Source organism: Dicentrarchus labrax, unplaced genomic scaffold, assembly GCF_905237075.1.
Source record: "Dicentrarchus labrax unplaced genomic scaffold, dlabrax2021, whole genome shotgun sequence".
Lineage (NCBI taxonomy): Eukaryota > Metazoa > Chordata > Actinopteri > Moronidae > Dicentrarchus > Dicentrarchus labrax.
The window spans coordinates 3,627,112-3,641,892 of record NW_026136701.1 but is presented as its reverse complement, the minus strand read 5'-3'; the positions used below and the strand labels follow the sequence as shown (position 1 = coordinate 3,641,892).

Sequence of the window (14,781 nt, the reverse complement as noted above, 5' to 3'; positions counted from 1 at the left end):
ATGAAGAATGAAATTTGAAAGCTAGAGTATTGCCTGTCAAATAAGTACTTTTACAGTATGTGTCTTCTGCGTGTGTGTGTGTGTGTGTGTGTGTGTGTGTGTGTGTGTGTGTGTGTGTGTGTGTGTGTGTGTGTGTGTAAAACCTTACAGTGAGAACTAAAAAGGATAGCAAGGTTTGTAGTCAAACCAAATTACCCTCTCTCTTTCTCTCTCTCTCCCCCCTTCATGCCTCTGCCTCTCTCATCTCTGCTGCTCCTGAATGTGTGTGTGTGTGTGTGTGTGTGTGTGTGTGTGTGTGTGTGTGTGTGTGTGTGTGTGTGTGTGTGTGTTTGTGCGGGTAAAGCAAAGGTTTGAATAACAAGCAGCCAGCTAAGTGGGTCAGGGTCGGAGGAAGGGGGGAGAAAGGGGGAGAGAGACTATTAGGATGACAGACAAGGACAAAGGAAAAGAGAGAAATACAGTGTATCGAGGAAAAAGGGAGCAGAGTGAGGTTGGGAGAAATAAGATGTACAGTATAGTTGATAAGGAGCTGGAGAAAACAGTAAAGGGAGTTTAAGGGAGAAAGAGTGATATGGAGTGAGGTAAGGGGGTAAAAAGACTCCATTTCCTTCAGACCTAAATTTCAGCTAATATCCTGTTGAACTAAATTGGAAGTATTCATTCAGGCTTTTAAAAACATTACTAAAAAAAGTAAAGTAAATCACCTAGAATTCAATCTTAAAATCTTATTAAGTGAAAACAAATCTGCCACTGAGGTGAGATTCAAAAGAAGTGTGAAAAAAAGGGAAATATGTCACTGTCAGGATTTTCTTACTGAAAACGAATAGATTTTAAAGGGTAAAATGATGAATTGGATTCAACTTTCACTCAAACAGAATATAGATATATATTTAAGATATTTGTCAGATAACTAACAATCCAAATAAATATACTGTAATAGAAGTTCTGTGTTCGGTAACCATGCCAGCAGTATGTTTGCAGTGTTGGCTTTAACTTCCTCTTCAAATAAAGCCATAGATGGAAACATGACGTCTGCTTGGGCTGTGAGGCTATCTTTGTGTAAATGTGTCAAAAAAGATGCAGTTAAATAACTGGAGAGCCTTTTTATCACTTGTAGGTTCGGGGCGGCGTGTGAAACTATTTGGCTGGACTGGACTGAATGGATTTCGGTTGACTCTTAAACTGCATCGGGTGACATCTATCAACTCACAAGTCTCTACAGTGAGAGACGGACGGAGAAAGAGAGAAGAAGACTAATGGGTGATTTGGTGTGTGTGTGTGTGTGTAAGAGAGCGAGGGATTCACACAGCTGTGGTAGTTCAGCTCAGCAATTGTTTATCTGTCTTATCTCGGTTTCCATGACAGCAATATAAACCAAGTTTTATTGGCTAAACTCTATTCACCGTGACGATAAATGGAGATCGTGTGCACAGGGTATCACTTTGGTGTGTATTTCTTACATGTGGGTTGAGGGAAATTCTACATTTTCTGCTGTTTAATCACCATTTTTATGGTAAATATTTCCCCATTATGCTTCCAGTAAAGACAGACAGCGTTTTAATGGTAAGCTTTTGTGCACTATGACTGACTGAATGATAAAATATGAATGAATCACCACATATAAAGCAGGTGGATAAAAGGATTTGCTTTTTATTTTGTGTGAATTTGTTTTAGACAAAGTGCTACACTGACGTCTATTGATTTATTTCACCTTTGTTACTAAACACCTACAACAACATCAACATGCGTTCTAATTTAATAACTACTCATCCAGTCAGACAACAGGCAGGTCCAAGAAGGCAGTACAGTCAAATAAAGTACCATTAGCGGTTCAGAAGATGGAAGCTTCAGTCATGTATTAACAAAGTTAAGGGCTATAGTTTCAGTCCATCAGGCCTAACCAGGAAAAAAAATCTCAAGCTTAATTTAGCTTTCAGCTCAAACCTCGCACAAACTTTCTCACTGCTTAGGTGATTGGACGGAAGATGCAAGGACCACACACACCACCAGATCTGCAAAAGTTTTAGCAGTTTCTAACTTAATGTCAAAAACAAGATCACGTGATAATCCCACCTAGCACCTTGTTTATTGATGGAAGCCAGCCAGCCCTCAAACTACGCGCCTGTGTCAGAAAACAGTGGTTTAGACCAGTCAGCGGGAACTACTGGCAGCAATGGCTGTGGCTGTGCTTCAGTGCTTGGTGTGTCACGATTCGTGAGAAAAGTCACTGATCGAAAACAACAGTGGCTGCTAGAGAGGTTAGCGTAGGTGCTGCTAGCATCCGTTCTATCTCCCAGTCTTCAGCAAGAGTTTGGTTACATTATATGGTTTGTTGATCTGAGTGGTTGAAAGAGTGAGGGACTGTGATAGACAGATGGGTCATCCAATCACCTGCAAGTGTCTGCTGTTTTTGAAACAATTACAACTTCCTAGATGTTTCTGTGTAACAAACCATCTGGTGCAGTATGTGCTACCCTGATGACACGTCATTGGCAGCTGTCTTAATATTTGAAGTGTCCCCTAATCCGACTACTGACACTGATAATTTTGTCATAAGCAAGTCTGTGCAACTGAGAAAGTTTGCTGAATCCAATTTGGATCACTTGCATGAGCAAGTCTCATGGAAAAAGTCAGAAAGGGATAGGATAGGAATACTAAAATGCATGAGGCTGATTGTCTTTCCTAGTAAATCAGACAATTCCCACTGAATGCACTGAACAGAAGTAGCAGATAAATCACAGGTTAGCAGAAAACTTTGTAGTCAAAGATAGTTTATGATGGCACGAGGACACAGGGTCAAAACAGACATGAGTTTACACATTTCAAATGGGCTTTTTATTTTAATCTACCACAGTAATTAGCACTACACCACCACAGTTATCACTGTATGATCGCGAACAAAAGCGAGAAAAATGGACGGCAACAACTCCTGAATAATTCCTCAGGAACGGATCCAATCTCTTCCACCACAAGTTAATTGATCCAAGTCATTGTCACTAACACACAACACACACACACACACACACACACACACACACACACACAGAGAACAATGCAGCAATGATTGCAGCATGCGATTTGATTGCAATATGTTTGTTTTGGAAATGAAATCCTGATAATTAGTCTCTTCTGGCAGTGCTCTATCTCCGCCCATCTGTTCCACTTGGCATCCCTCCACCAACCAGGAGTCCCTAACCGCTCCGTCCCCATGATTCAACCAACTGAAACGCTTTCAGACACAGACACACAGGCAACAGTGCTGAAAGTCCCAATCATCAGCGATCTTGAATGGAGGAGAGGGTGGGGGGGGGTTTGGGGGTGGGCGTCTGGCGAGGTGTTCAGTAGCGGGAATGACAGCCAACATGGACAGACGGACAGACAGATTGACTGGTTGTGTTCTGATAGATAATTAGATGAGATGCCGACACTTTGGCTGGGTAGAAAACTGTAGGAGAGGACAATGGGAGTAAGTGATACAGAAAAGAAATGCTGGGGAACGGGCCAAAGGATAAGATAAGATAACTATAAATTAACTGTATATCATTTTAAATAGCTATGACTGCATTACCAAAATACTGCTGATATATCACAAGAAGCATTCAAGCAGCCGAGCCCAGTGTAGATACATGAAAGGACATTTTAAACAAATCCATTCTAATTAAATGTTGTAATCCTGACAGACAGAAATTGTTCTTTAAAAATGCCAGTACTGCCGTGAGGGACTGGCAGAGTGGATCATCCTGTTCATGCCGTGGCTACTTGCCAGTGATCATAATACATATAAAGCAAGTTCAGTCAGCCAATTCATGTGGAGCAGATTTATTATTACATGAACACAGAGTGTGCACCCTGCAGGTATACACTAAGCCCAGCATCCAGTGTGATTGTGTAGAGTGTGATCATAATAGACAGTCACCCAATGTGAATTAGAGCCTACAGGTGGATGCTGGGGTGGAGGCGGGGTTTATGACATGCTATATAAGCAGCAGCACAATGGGCAAAGGAATGGGCAGAAGCTTCAATAGTAGGGATACACTTGAGTATCGCAATATTAGATTTTGTGACACTGTATAGATTCTCAAAAACACTTTAGGTTTTTAACGAATAGTTTACATGCAAAAATTTGTGCCACTTGTTCAGTTTGTATTGTGTTTAAAGCCCCGACCAATAGATAGTGCTGCTGTAGTTTATCTTCAGCCATTTGACTATTCCTCTCCAATGTAACTACGTAAACTGAGACAGGAAGAAGTAAAGCACATATTGCTAGCATAAATACAAAGAACACAGGCCCAGTCATAGGGTGCACAGCTTGTGTTAGCAAACCTAGCTGACTAGTAACGTTACCACCAATGGCTGAATCTGGAAGGATTAAGACCCGCTACCGTGTACAGAGCTGAAGTGTGTATCCATATGGTGGCTCTTCTTTATTCTAGTGCTGCACAAATACTCAAAATTGTAAAACTGCAAAAAAAAAAAAGGTCAAATGTGTGATAAAACAGCCTCATAATGAAATACTGTAGTTCTGAAGAGACGGTGTGGCCTACAAATCTTGTTCTCCAGATGTTAGAAACCCATGTTCGTTTGGCACAGACCCCAAAAATATTCACATCATCATGATCTTAATATCTTTTTTTGTGAAATAGGACCAGTCCCACACTAATTGTGTCGCATTATCTGTCAAAATAATCGCAATATGATGTTTTTACCATAATGTAGAGCCCAACAGTTTTCCTAAAATCAAATGTTAAAAGATGGCAAAATATCATAATATATTGAATTGTAACCCCTGTGTCATGATATGTATCGTAATGCCAGTCAGTGGTTGCAAGCTAGCGAGTAACTTGGCTGTTAGCTGTGGCACCCTATTACTTTACCCAATGGTTAATGTGACTTTGGGCAGGGCAGACATTTTGACTCGTCATAGTGGGAAAAGCATGTTACTAATAACATTAACAACAGCTCTGTCGCATTGAGTCATGACAGTGAGCCAGCATGAACAATACCGGGACCCTGAAACTGAAGCAGCTAAAGGGAATTCAGCCATCATTCATTTCATTATTTATTATTTACACCTGTGATTTTCTGGCAAACCATCTTCAGTGACAAAAGTGTTCAATAATCTTCCCCTGGCAAAGACGACTGAACTTCCTGTCCCACCACTGCATTACATTTTCTTTGTCAGTTTTTCTTCAAATAACTATGGAGCTTGCAGGCAAATATTGCATCAATTTGCATAAAGTTACAGTTTCCCCACTTTCAACCCCTCCCTTTTTTTTCTTCTTCTTGCTAAGCAGGTCCACAACACCTGCCGTCCTACAACACTAGCGTCTCCTGGAAAATGATCAGTGCGGAACTTTGTGTCGCACTGTGTTCACTTTCACAGCTGAAACCAGCAACCTCTCAGCGATAACAATGATTTAAAACTATGATACTACACCCGAGCACATATCTGAGAGTAGTTTAAACAGCCTACGTGCTGAACTCAAACAATGATTTGAGAACAGTTCCTGATGTCAGATGATGGCTGTGCGACTCTTTCTGATCTCGACCAAAAGTTTAGTCCTGGAACACCTAGGATCTCAGTCTCATTCACTATTACAGTTCTTACACTTTTGATGACTTTCCTCATTCTGTCCCCTGTTTGCTATTAGTCTGGTTTCTCTTATTTCAATCATTCTGTGCTTCTCAAATCTCATCCCATCCCCTGACTACTGTGTTATTGTTTTGCCGCTCTCCTTCAATCTATATTTTCCTGTTCTTTGCTAGGGCCTGCTTCTCTCCTCCATGTTCTCTCTTCCTCTCTATTTGCTTTAGAAATACCTCACCCAGCTTTCACAATCATCATGTTTACATTAGGCCCTCTCTCTCTCTGTCCCTCTTCCACCCTTCCTTTCCTCGACTAAATTCCCCGATTCACCCCATCTCTGTCCCTCTTGCTTTCTCGTTTTCTTTCTTTCACAAGTTTCATTCAGTAGTTATGTTACTAAACTGTTCCAGCACAAATCCTAGTGAAGTTTCATACACATGTAATGAGGTGCTAAAGTCACCTCATTATGATATTGCGATGATACGATTAATCAACTTCTGTATCAAATTAATTTGTCCCTTTCACATCTGTGGAGACTCACTATCAGCACTGCCAATCAGAGCTGAGCGTGGCTTGCTTCACTTCTGTTCATCCTGCCAGCCCTCGATGTAACTGAACCGTAGACATGCATCACAGCAGTGACACTGAGCTGGCCGCTGGACACAGAGTCTCACACTTTTTTATATTTAGTTGCTTTTGTTAGCAGTGGTTAGTTAAAAAAAAAAAAAGATGAGACAGAGGAAGGAAATCTGTGCTGCTGTAAGCACTGTAGCAATGAAAATATGCACCGCCATCTGCCCTTTACTGTACAGTCCAGTTAATGTCAATCAAGACTTGTTATAAAGGTAACAAGTCAAAGGATGCAATGGAGCCTTTTAAGATTACATAAGTCCTCAGATCACTGAGACACTCATTGGGTCACTGTGTTTACCACCACCATCAGACTATTACTTCATACTGTTTTCACTGGGTTGAGTTTCTGAGACAGAACTTCCTGAGATTTCATTCAAATGCTTTTTCAGTTGGACTGGCAGACCTTGACAGCAACCATGGCCATATCCCTCACTAAATTACAGAGCATCTGATTAGTTGAACATATTGGTTAGGTTCAGCTAAGAGACTCCCAGAAAAAGAGGAAGAGGTTTAAAAACAAGGTTAATTAATGTTATAGCCTTTTATAGAGGATGGGCAAAAAACCTCTGAGAGTAAGGCCAAATGTTTCTGTTAAGCACAGATCTGAGCTGTCATACAGCATGTGGCACAAGTGAGCTTCTGCGTAGGAATATAGAAGTTCTACAGTTAGTGCTAAAGAAAAAGGCTGACAGCAAAGTGGTGAAAGTAGACCTTTTTTTAGCTGGGTCTTTTTAATATGACTAAAACAGGGTTTTGTCCACAGCAGTGCATTGCTCTGATTCTGTACTGGTACTCCTGTCTGCTTCTCCAAACTGGGGCGTGCTGACCACCGTCTACTGTAGGTTATACACTGACCTTGGAGAAATACCTCATACAACCTCACTTCAAAATATCCGAACTATCCCTTTAACATAAGCCTAGCCATCATAGTTCATAATCATAAGAACAACATGGAGTGAAATATTGCCTTCTCAAAAGGTAACAGTGCAGAGAATTTCTCTATTTAATTAAACTGGAGAATGTAGACCACCACTGGCATCTAAATCTATACATTAACACCCCCCCCACCCCCACCCTCCCTTATATATGCGCACACACACACACACACACACACCCTCTCTGCTCTATTCCTCTTCATTTCTCTCATTTTGTTTCTTCTGTGCTTCCTACTTCCTGTCTCTCTCCCCCTTTCCTATGCTGTGCCTCTCTCTCTCCCCTTTTTACATACCCTCTCTCTCTTTCTCTGTTCCCCCACACAGTAATATGATCTCTTCTATCAGGCCGACAGAGCCGTGAATCAAAAGACACACAGAGAGAAATATAGTACAAACCTTAGTGGCCCCACCCCCACTTCTCTCTCTCTCTCTCTCTCTCTCTCTCTCTCATCTACAACATCCCTACCCCCAACAACTCTCTCTCTCTCTCTCTCTCTTTTTTTTCAGTCCCTACCCCCAACCACATCTCTCTCTCTCTCTCTCTCTCTCTCTGAAACAAATGCACTCACTGAACACAGCAGTGCAATAACACTGTATGATTCTGCATGCAGGGGCATTTCTACACATTATGCTAGATTCTGAGCTTAAAAGCAGCAGGCTGGCAATACCGCACAGTGACTTCAGTCATTCAACATGACACACAATAGTGAGGGTTAAATAAAACACAGCAAACCGCTACAATCTAGCTCATAAAGGCATTAATGTGATATTCTGTTAATGCCCAATCAGCACTTATTGAGGTCAGAGGTCACAGTCAGGTGCAGAGGTGGGAGAATTACATGCTGCACCACAATTCCAAACTACATATTGAACATACGCAGTATAATAATTGTCATAGTGTACAGTTTTTGCTGTTACTTTGTTTACTATACAAGTAAGCAACATCTGTGCTCAGTCAAACAAAGATCTTTCTGGAGCGATCTCTCCTAAATTCATTTTAGTTGTCAGCTGTAGCTAGCATCTCCATTGTCTCTATACATTGCGTCGCTGAAGAACATGGAGATAGAGTTGCAGATAGTGTCCATTAACAGCACCATAAAAACACACTAAAATTTCCAAAAACATGCTTAAAATTAGTACGCAGCATTGAACTTGGACGCAGCTAAAGTCAGTACAGTGGTGACACACAATGGTGGATGCCCGCTGCAGATGGTGAGAAGAACACAGCTTTTCTGGTTAAAGCAAAGTTTCTGTAACCACAACACCACACTGTTGCCGAGGGGCTCGACAGAGGCAAAACCAGCCTGTCAGCGATGTGGTGAGGGAACATTTAATGAGTGTGAGCAGGCAGGGTAGGAACCGGCCTGTGAATAATGTGATCAATCATTAAGTTGTGCACCAGCCAGTCAGTGAACGCAGTATATTCTGATATTACTCAGTCCACTAAGTCCATGACAGAGACACGCTAAGAATGAAAACCAGCCAGTAAAAGTGATGTGAGAGAGTCAGTCACTTTGGTGTAAAGGATATTGCGTGATGCTATTTCCCTGCTTCTTATGCAGCCCTGTTGTGCGGGGAAGAGAGAATATTTTGATTACTTCCCTTTAAATGCTTTAGCAACACGAACATGTCATGTCAATAAAGCTAATTAAAATGTAACAACAATAAACAGAAGACTCCATACTGCAGCTTGCCACAGTTTGACAAAAAAAAACCACTGAAACTATTGTTAGCTATTTAAAAAAGGTATTTTTAGCATTGTTTTTTTCAATGAATAGAAATGTATTTTTGCTTATCTATAAAAAAACAAACATTAAATGACAAAATTAATGTATTCTATTTTAAGACTGAAGAGAGGTTAATAATCTGTCGCTAACTTTAATAGCTGCACTCATCAGCAGCACCTAGTTAAATAATTAAGCAATTCATCACTGTCAAATGAGCATGGCCTCGATGTGTCTCTACCCAAACACCCTATTCTGAAAAAAACAGCCCTTTGCACAAATAGATAGATAGATTGTCCTATGTTGATTAAGATTGTGTCTTAGAGCAAGACACTGGATCCCTACCAGCTCCAGTTGTGAATCTGACCCTGACCTTCGACCTTGCTCTGGAGGGAGAAAGACAACAGAGCTTCCCAGACACCAATTAACTTAAGTATGACAAAACCAAAATGAGAGGCAGTGCTTTGAACTCCAGTAAATATACAATATTTTATGCATATCAAACGGTAACAATGTGTATCCTTGTCACCATTACTTGCCATGAATTTCATTCTAACCACAAGTATTCTATTCAAACTTAATTACCTTTCAATTAGCAGGGAAGTTTTAATTAAAGGTGTCAGTACACCACTGACAACAAACTAAAATTACAGCCTGTGTATCATCCAGAGAGCGGATGTGATCGAAAGAAATGATTAACACTGGAATGTAGTTTCCTTCGATGGCTGCGTTAATTAACTGGAGCCCAATAACGCAATTAATTACCACTTAATTGGCAGGGCAAGGTATACGAGTACACACAGAGAGGAGATAGCTAAAGTATTCAACATACAACACCACAAACGTGGCGTTCGTCTCGTCTACTTATTTCCTTGCTTACCTTGTTGGTCCCAAAGGCCGAGTCAGGGTAGGAGAGCTGCCCCAGCCTGGTGTGGTCTGACGCGGCCAGAGGCTGAGGAGGAGGCGGGTAAACTGTTACATCCATGGCTGAAAATACATCCACTTCTCCGTCTGTCCTCTTCGACTTTCTTTCTTCTCTTATCTCGGTGTGTGTCAAAACCACTGAGGTAGCCTTTTACAAAGTTGAAAGGTTTTGTTTTTTCTGGTGAGTCCCTGAGTGACCAAACAGAGGAACGACCACGGTCCAATGAGACAGGCTTGTTTCAGAGAATAAAATGCAGGTTTCAAGCTGAGAAATACGCCTAAAGCAAGCGTATGGAATCAGTGAAGTTTAGGTTGGGGTTCTCCTCTCCACACCGGCTCTCAAGCTCCAATAACTGCTGCTGTGAGCAGCAAACTTCCCGGTAAACCAACTTCTTTTTACCTGACGTTGAAAAAAAAAACCGTAACTTTTTTTGCGTTGTTTTTCCTCCGTTTAACGTCGTGTGTGTCCCGTGGCGGTGCGTGGTTCGGACAGGGGATGTTGCTGGACCCTGTCTGTCCCTGGTTGGGACTCTGTGTTTTAATGCTCCTCCGACGCTACTGCTGCTGCTGCCGCGCGTGTGCTCGGTGCTGCTGTGGTACCTCGCGGACCACTCATACAAAGAGCTCCAGCGTCAAGCTAGCAACAGTTAGCCGCAACGAACCCGGAAGTGCACTTTCTCACAAAATAAAAGCACAGATTCTGTCAGGAGAAAAACAAGAGCACGGGAAGGACAAAGCAAACACAACTTATTCACACCGTCTACGAATCATTACATTAACTACAACGAGACGCTTTAGTGGCGCGTTGCTTGAAAAAAATGCACACGCAAACATTTTAGTTTGAGAGTAACATTAAGCATTACTCTCAGTTTCCTTCCACCTTGACAAAGAGGATGAGCGGGCGGCAGTGTGCTCCATCTAGAGGGGGAGAGAGTGTCAAAAGGTCCAGCCAGCTGTTTCTGCAGCCTAAATAAAGATTGCTTGTCAGAGTGGATGTATGTTTCAGTTAAAAGGATTAATTAATGCTTTCAGACAACACAACAGTAAACATTCAAAAGGAAAAAAATAGTTATTTTATACTGATGTGTCTGCTGTCCTATGTACCTACCTGCGCAGAACCCACTCCCTAAAGCCTCAATAAGCCTCAAACCCCAGGTGCTTTGTGTGTCAGTTGGTAATTTGATAACTTTCTTTCAATTTCCTCCACCAAAATAAAATATCAGCAAAACAATGTAAAGGACCAGTGTGTAAGATTTAGTGGCATCTAGCAAGTTGCACATTGCAAGTAACTGAACACCGCTGGCGTCTGTTGTTGTCAACCTGGGAATGAGAACAGACTGTTGTGTAGGGGAAACTATGGTGGCCACAAAACTCACAAAAAATCCTCCTAAATGTTATACACTGGACCTTTAATTTATATTGTGCCCACATAGTGCATTCACTTAAAGCTAGGGTAGGTGATGTTTTTCAGAAACATCTTTTCTTATATTTGTTGACATCTTGTTTACATCCTGACAGCAATCAATAAATCAGGCTGCCGTGCTTCTGTAATCTACCTGTCTACCTACCTACTACCTGCGGTCTGTGTTCTCATGAAAATGTGTGAAAAGTGGCTTTGGAGGGAGGTCTGAAGGGAGGGGGTGGGATTTCTTTGGTTGGATGCTTAAAAAAATCTAGCTGTGTCTTGTTAGTTTTTCCAATGCTACCTAACCCTAGCTTTAAATAAAGTTGTGTTCAAGCAAATTACCACAAACAACGTGGTAAAATTATTGCAGTGAATCTACAGGGACATGATGTAGTCATTGTATTTGGAGGTAACATACTGTACAGTATACACAGACAGCTGGAGGTGGGGGTGTTATTTGGGTCCAACAGCAAATTTCCCCCCAGCACTGCCTAACAGGTTAATCCAGCTGAGTCTCATACTGTCTGGTGTTTCAGTTTTACATCTTACCATCTTTTCAATTCCTGCACATCTACAGAAGCATCTGCTCAGTTTTCTTTCACCAGCAGTCTTGGGTCTCCCCCTCCCCAAGGTTGTTGAGTCACATATTCCTGCCTGTCAACAGTTCTTCTTGCAATACAAGCTATCAATTGACTTCCAGCCCAACAGATCCATTAACCTCTCTTGGGGCACTAGAGCCATGATCAACAGTTTTCCAGCCGCTTCCAGCTTTCTTCGTGCAGCACCAAGCACTGCAGAGGCTGCTGAAGACCCATCTGTCCATCAAGCTGAAGATCCACACTGTTGTGTCCTTTCTTGGATACGTCCTCGCTTGCACCAACAATGAGATCAACAAGAACGAGCTGTGTGTGTTTGAGAAATGGACCCAGCCAACGACATTCGGCTGTCATGAATACAGGCCTCGCAAAGACCACCTAATGCTTTCCAACTCCAACTAACAACTGATGTAGCTGAGTTATGATAAATGTGTGGTTTGGGCAGCCCATAACACTCACTGTCCACCACTCTCTTCGGTCTTACACCATTAGGATGTCATTATTTTAATGCCAGATTGGGTTCCAACAGCTGCTGTTCCCTCAACAAGAGGCTCATCTGGGATCTAGTAAAGACGTAATTAAGGCTTATGTTCCTTGTTGTTCACCATGTCTCCTGTCGAGGGAAAGCTGTAAGATGAGACATTTTAAGGTATCTATGTGCATTTACTGTGAGTTTGAAGTATCCAGTCTTGGAACCTGTTGGCTATTGTCTGAAGACAATTTAGCCTCTGGGGGCACTGGCCAATGTTACAGAGACTTCCTTTTGATACATAACAATGATGAGAAAGACAAAATTCAGCCAATCTCTATAAACAGATAACAAACAAAAAAAACTAAATCATTGTCAGACGATAATCGATGGGTTCCGAAATAGCATTTCAGCCAATGTGTTCCGCCTCTTTTGCTCTCCACACTGACCTTTTACCTGCATGGAACCAAAGCCCACTCAAATGCTTCTGAGGCAATCAGAAGCATTTTGAAATCTTGGTCCCTTGCCTACAGATTCTGCATTCATTTGCAGATATCCGTTCATGGAGATTACTATGTAGTTACTAGAAGACTAGTATAAGGTGCTCAAACACCTGCCAACACGACCTCTGTTGCTTACAATGCTCGCTCCATCCTTCTCATCTGATAGAAGGACAACATATGCACTCTGTTCTCCACATCCTGGGCTCTCTCTGTGCAGACCTGTATTCAGTAATTGGGGGACTTAAAAGGATTACCAGCCACAACAGCATCCCTCTGTGCCCGCAGTGGACATTCTTGTTCAAGACTTTATCGGGGAGTTCTGACAACTCTTTGTGTTTTGCACTTAAGCTCCCAATATGCTTCATGAGAACTGTTTGTCGGAGGGTTGAGTAGCTTCAGAAACCCCAGACAAACTTTTCCAGGGTCGGATTAAAGGGGGCGTCCGACAATTTCCGTAACTTTCCGACCTACGCTATGCTGTGATTGTCCAGCTGTGCGGGCTGAGCTTTTCATGTCAACAACCAAATTCAACACTATGAATGCCTTCCAGGATATTTAAGCAATATTGCATGTACCTCCTTCCTATGACAGCCGGCCTTCCAGTGTGTGCCTTTAGAAGAGGTTGGACACAACTTGTAGTACGAACTAGTTCCTTTGAGCACAACCCAGCCCTTAGCGTCAGTAATGCCTTCAAGAGGAATTTCACAAATAATGACATAGATTCATGTTGTTAATACATGATTTTTCCAGTTGGATTTGAAAATTTGGTTCAGCCAAATTCTTTTGCCCCTCCTGAAATAACAACGATAAAATAGGCAACACTCCCAGGTGTTTAACATATGTTGCCCCAACCCCCAGGGTTCTAGCAGAACTTGAGGGTGTAGTTACCCTCTAACTTTATGTGATGACATCCTGGGTGGAATGGATTGTAGTTTCTTACATTTAATCTACAAAGTTTGTATTTATTTCACTCAAACCACTGTTGCTGCTTCTGTTGATGTAAAATGTAAAAGTTCTTGAATATTGTTCGTAGAATAAATTAATGTGCTTGCATTTTAAACAGCAAACACCTTCAGGCTATAGGTTAAACCAGTATTGTTTGGTACCTTTTTGACCTTCCAGTGTCATCCTACAGTTAAGTTTGATTTGTGTATCTTGCTCATTTAAAATCTAAAACGTTATGTTACAGACTTTAATTCAGTTTCTGAAAAAGAATAAATAGTTGTATAATTCAAGTCATTTAAATCATTAACAGGAGCAACCATGAATGATCTAATGTGAGGGGAGATATAGTAGATGGAACAATAACACAGATTGTGTGTGTTTGTGAAACTAAAGTAGAATGATGATCTTTAATGACAGAACAACATATTTCCATTATCAAGAGATAAATACATGTACACAGATGTACAAAAACAAAGAGATTCTCTCCAACCCACTCACACACACACACACACACACACACACACACACATATGCACACGCACACGCACACGCACACACACACACACACACACACACACACACACACACATGCATGCATGCATGTACACATCACTAATTCACACACATACAGTACACTTAAACAGATGGTCACACATCCATCAAATATAAAAATCCACTTACACACATAAAGTACCTGCAGACAATTATACTCTATACTCTCTATAGTAACACATCTGCACATATATGCATATCTATACAGTCCACACACACATACATTGGGGATACACACACATACTGCAGAGTTTATACACATACAAAGAGGTATCATAAAATGCGCTTTCTGTTTCTCATGCATTCTCAAACACTCTCTCTCACTCTCTCTCCTTTTTCTCACACAGACACACACACCACAAACCAGCCCACACATGCTTAGTGAACATACATATAGTGTGTGATCTGCCCATCCCCCACATACACACATACATATATGCACCCCTCCCCTCTGAAAAAGGCATAATTCACTTCCACATTCTCCTCCCCCACACACAGCTCCTATCTA

At 41.6% G+C, this 14,781-nt stretch overlaps 1 protein-coding gene across 2 annotated transcripts in view; it reads right to left on the bottom strand.

Moving 5' to 3' along the window:
* tox (thymocyte selection-associated high mobility group box) overlaps positions 1 to 10,409 on the bottom strand; it is a 49,981-nt gene extending 39,572 nt beyond the window's left edge. For both annotated transcript variants that reach the window (XM_051396154.1, XM_051396164.1), the window contains exon 1: positions 9,760 to 10,409. In XM_051396154.1, the coding sequence (XP_051252114.1) occupies positions 9,760 to 9,864 (105 nt within the window). In that variant the 5' untranslated portion in view covers positions 9,865 to 10,409. The remainder of the gene's footprint in view (positions 1 to 9,759) is intronic.
* Positions 10,410 to 14,781: the final 4,372 nt, after the last annotated feature.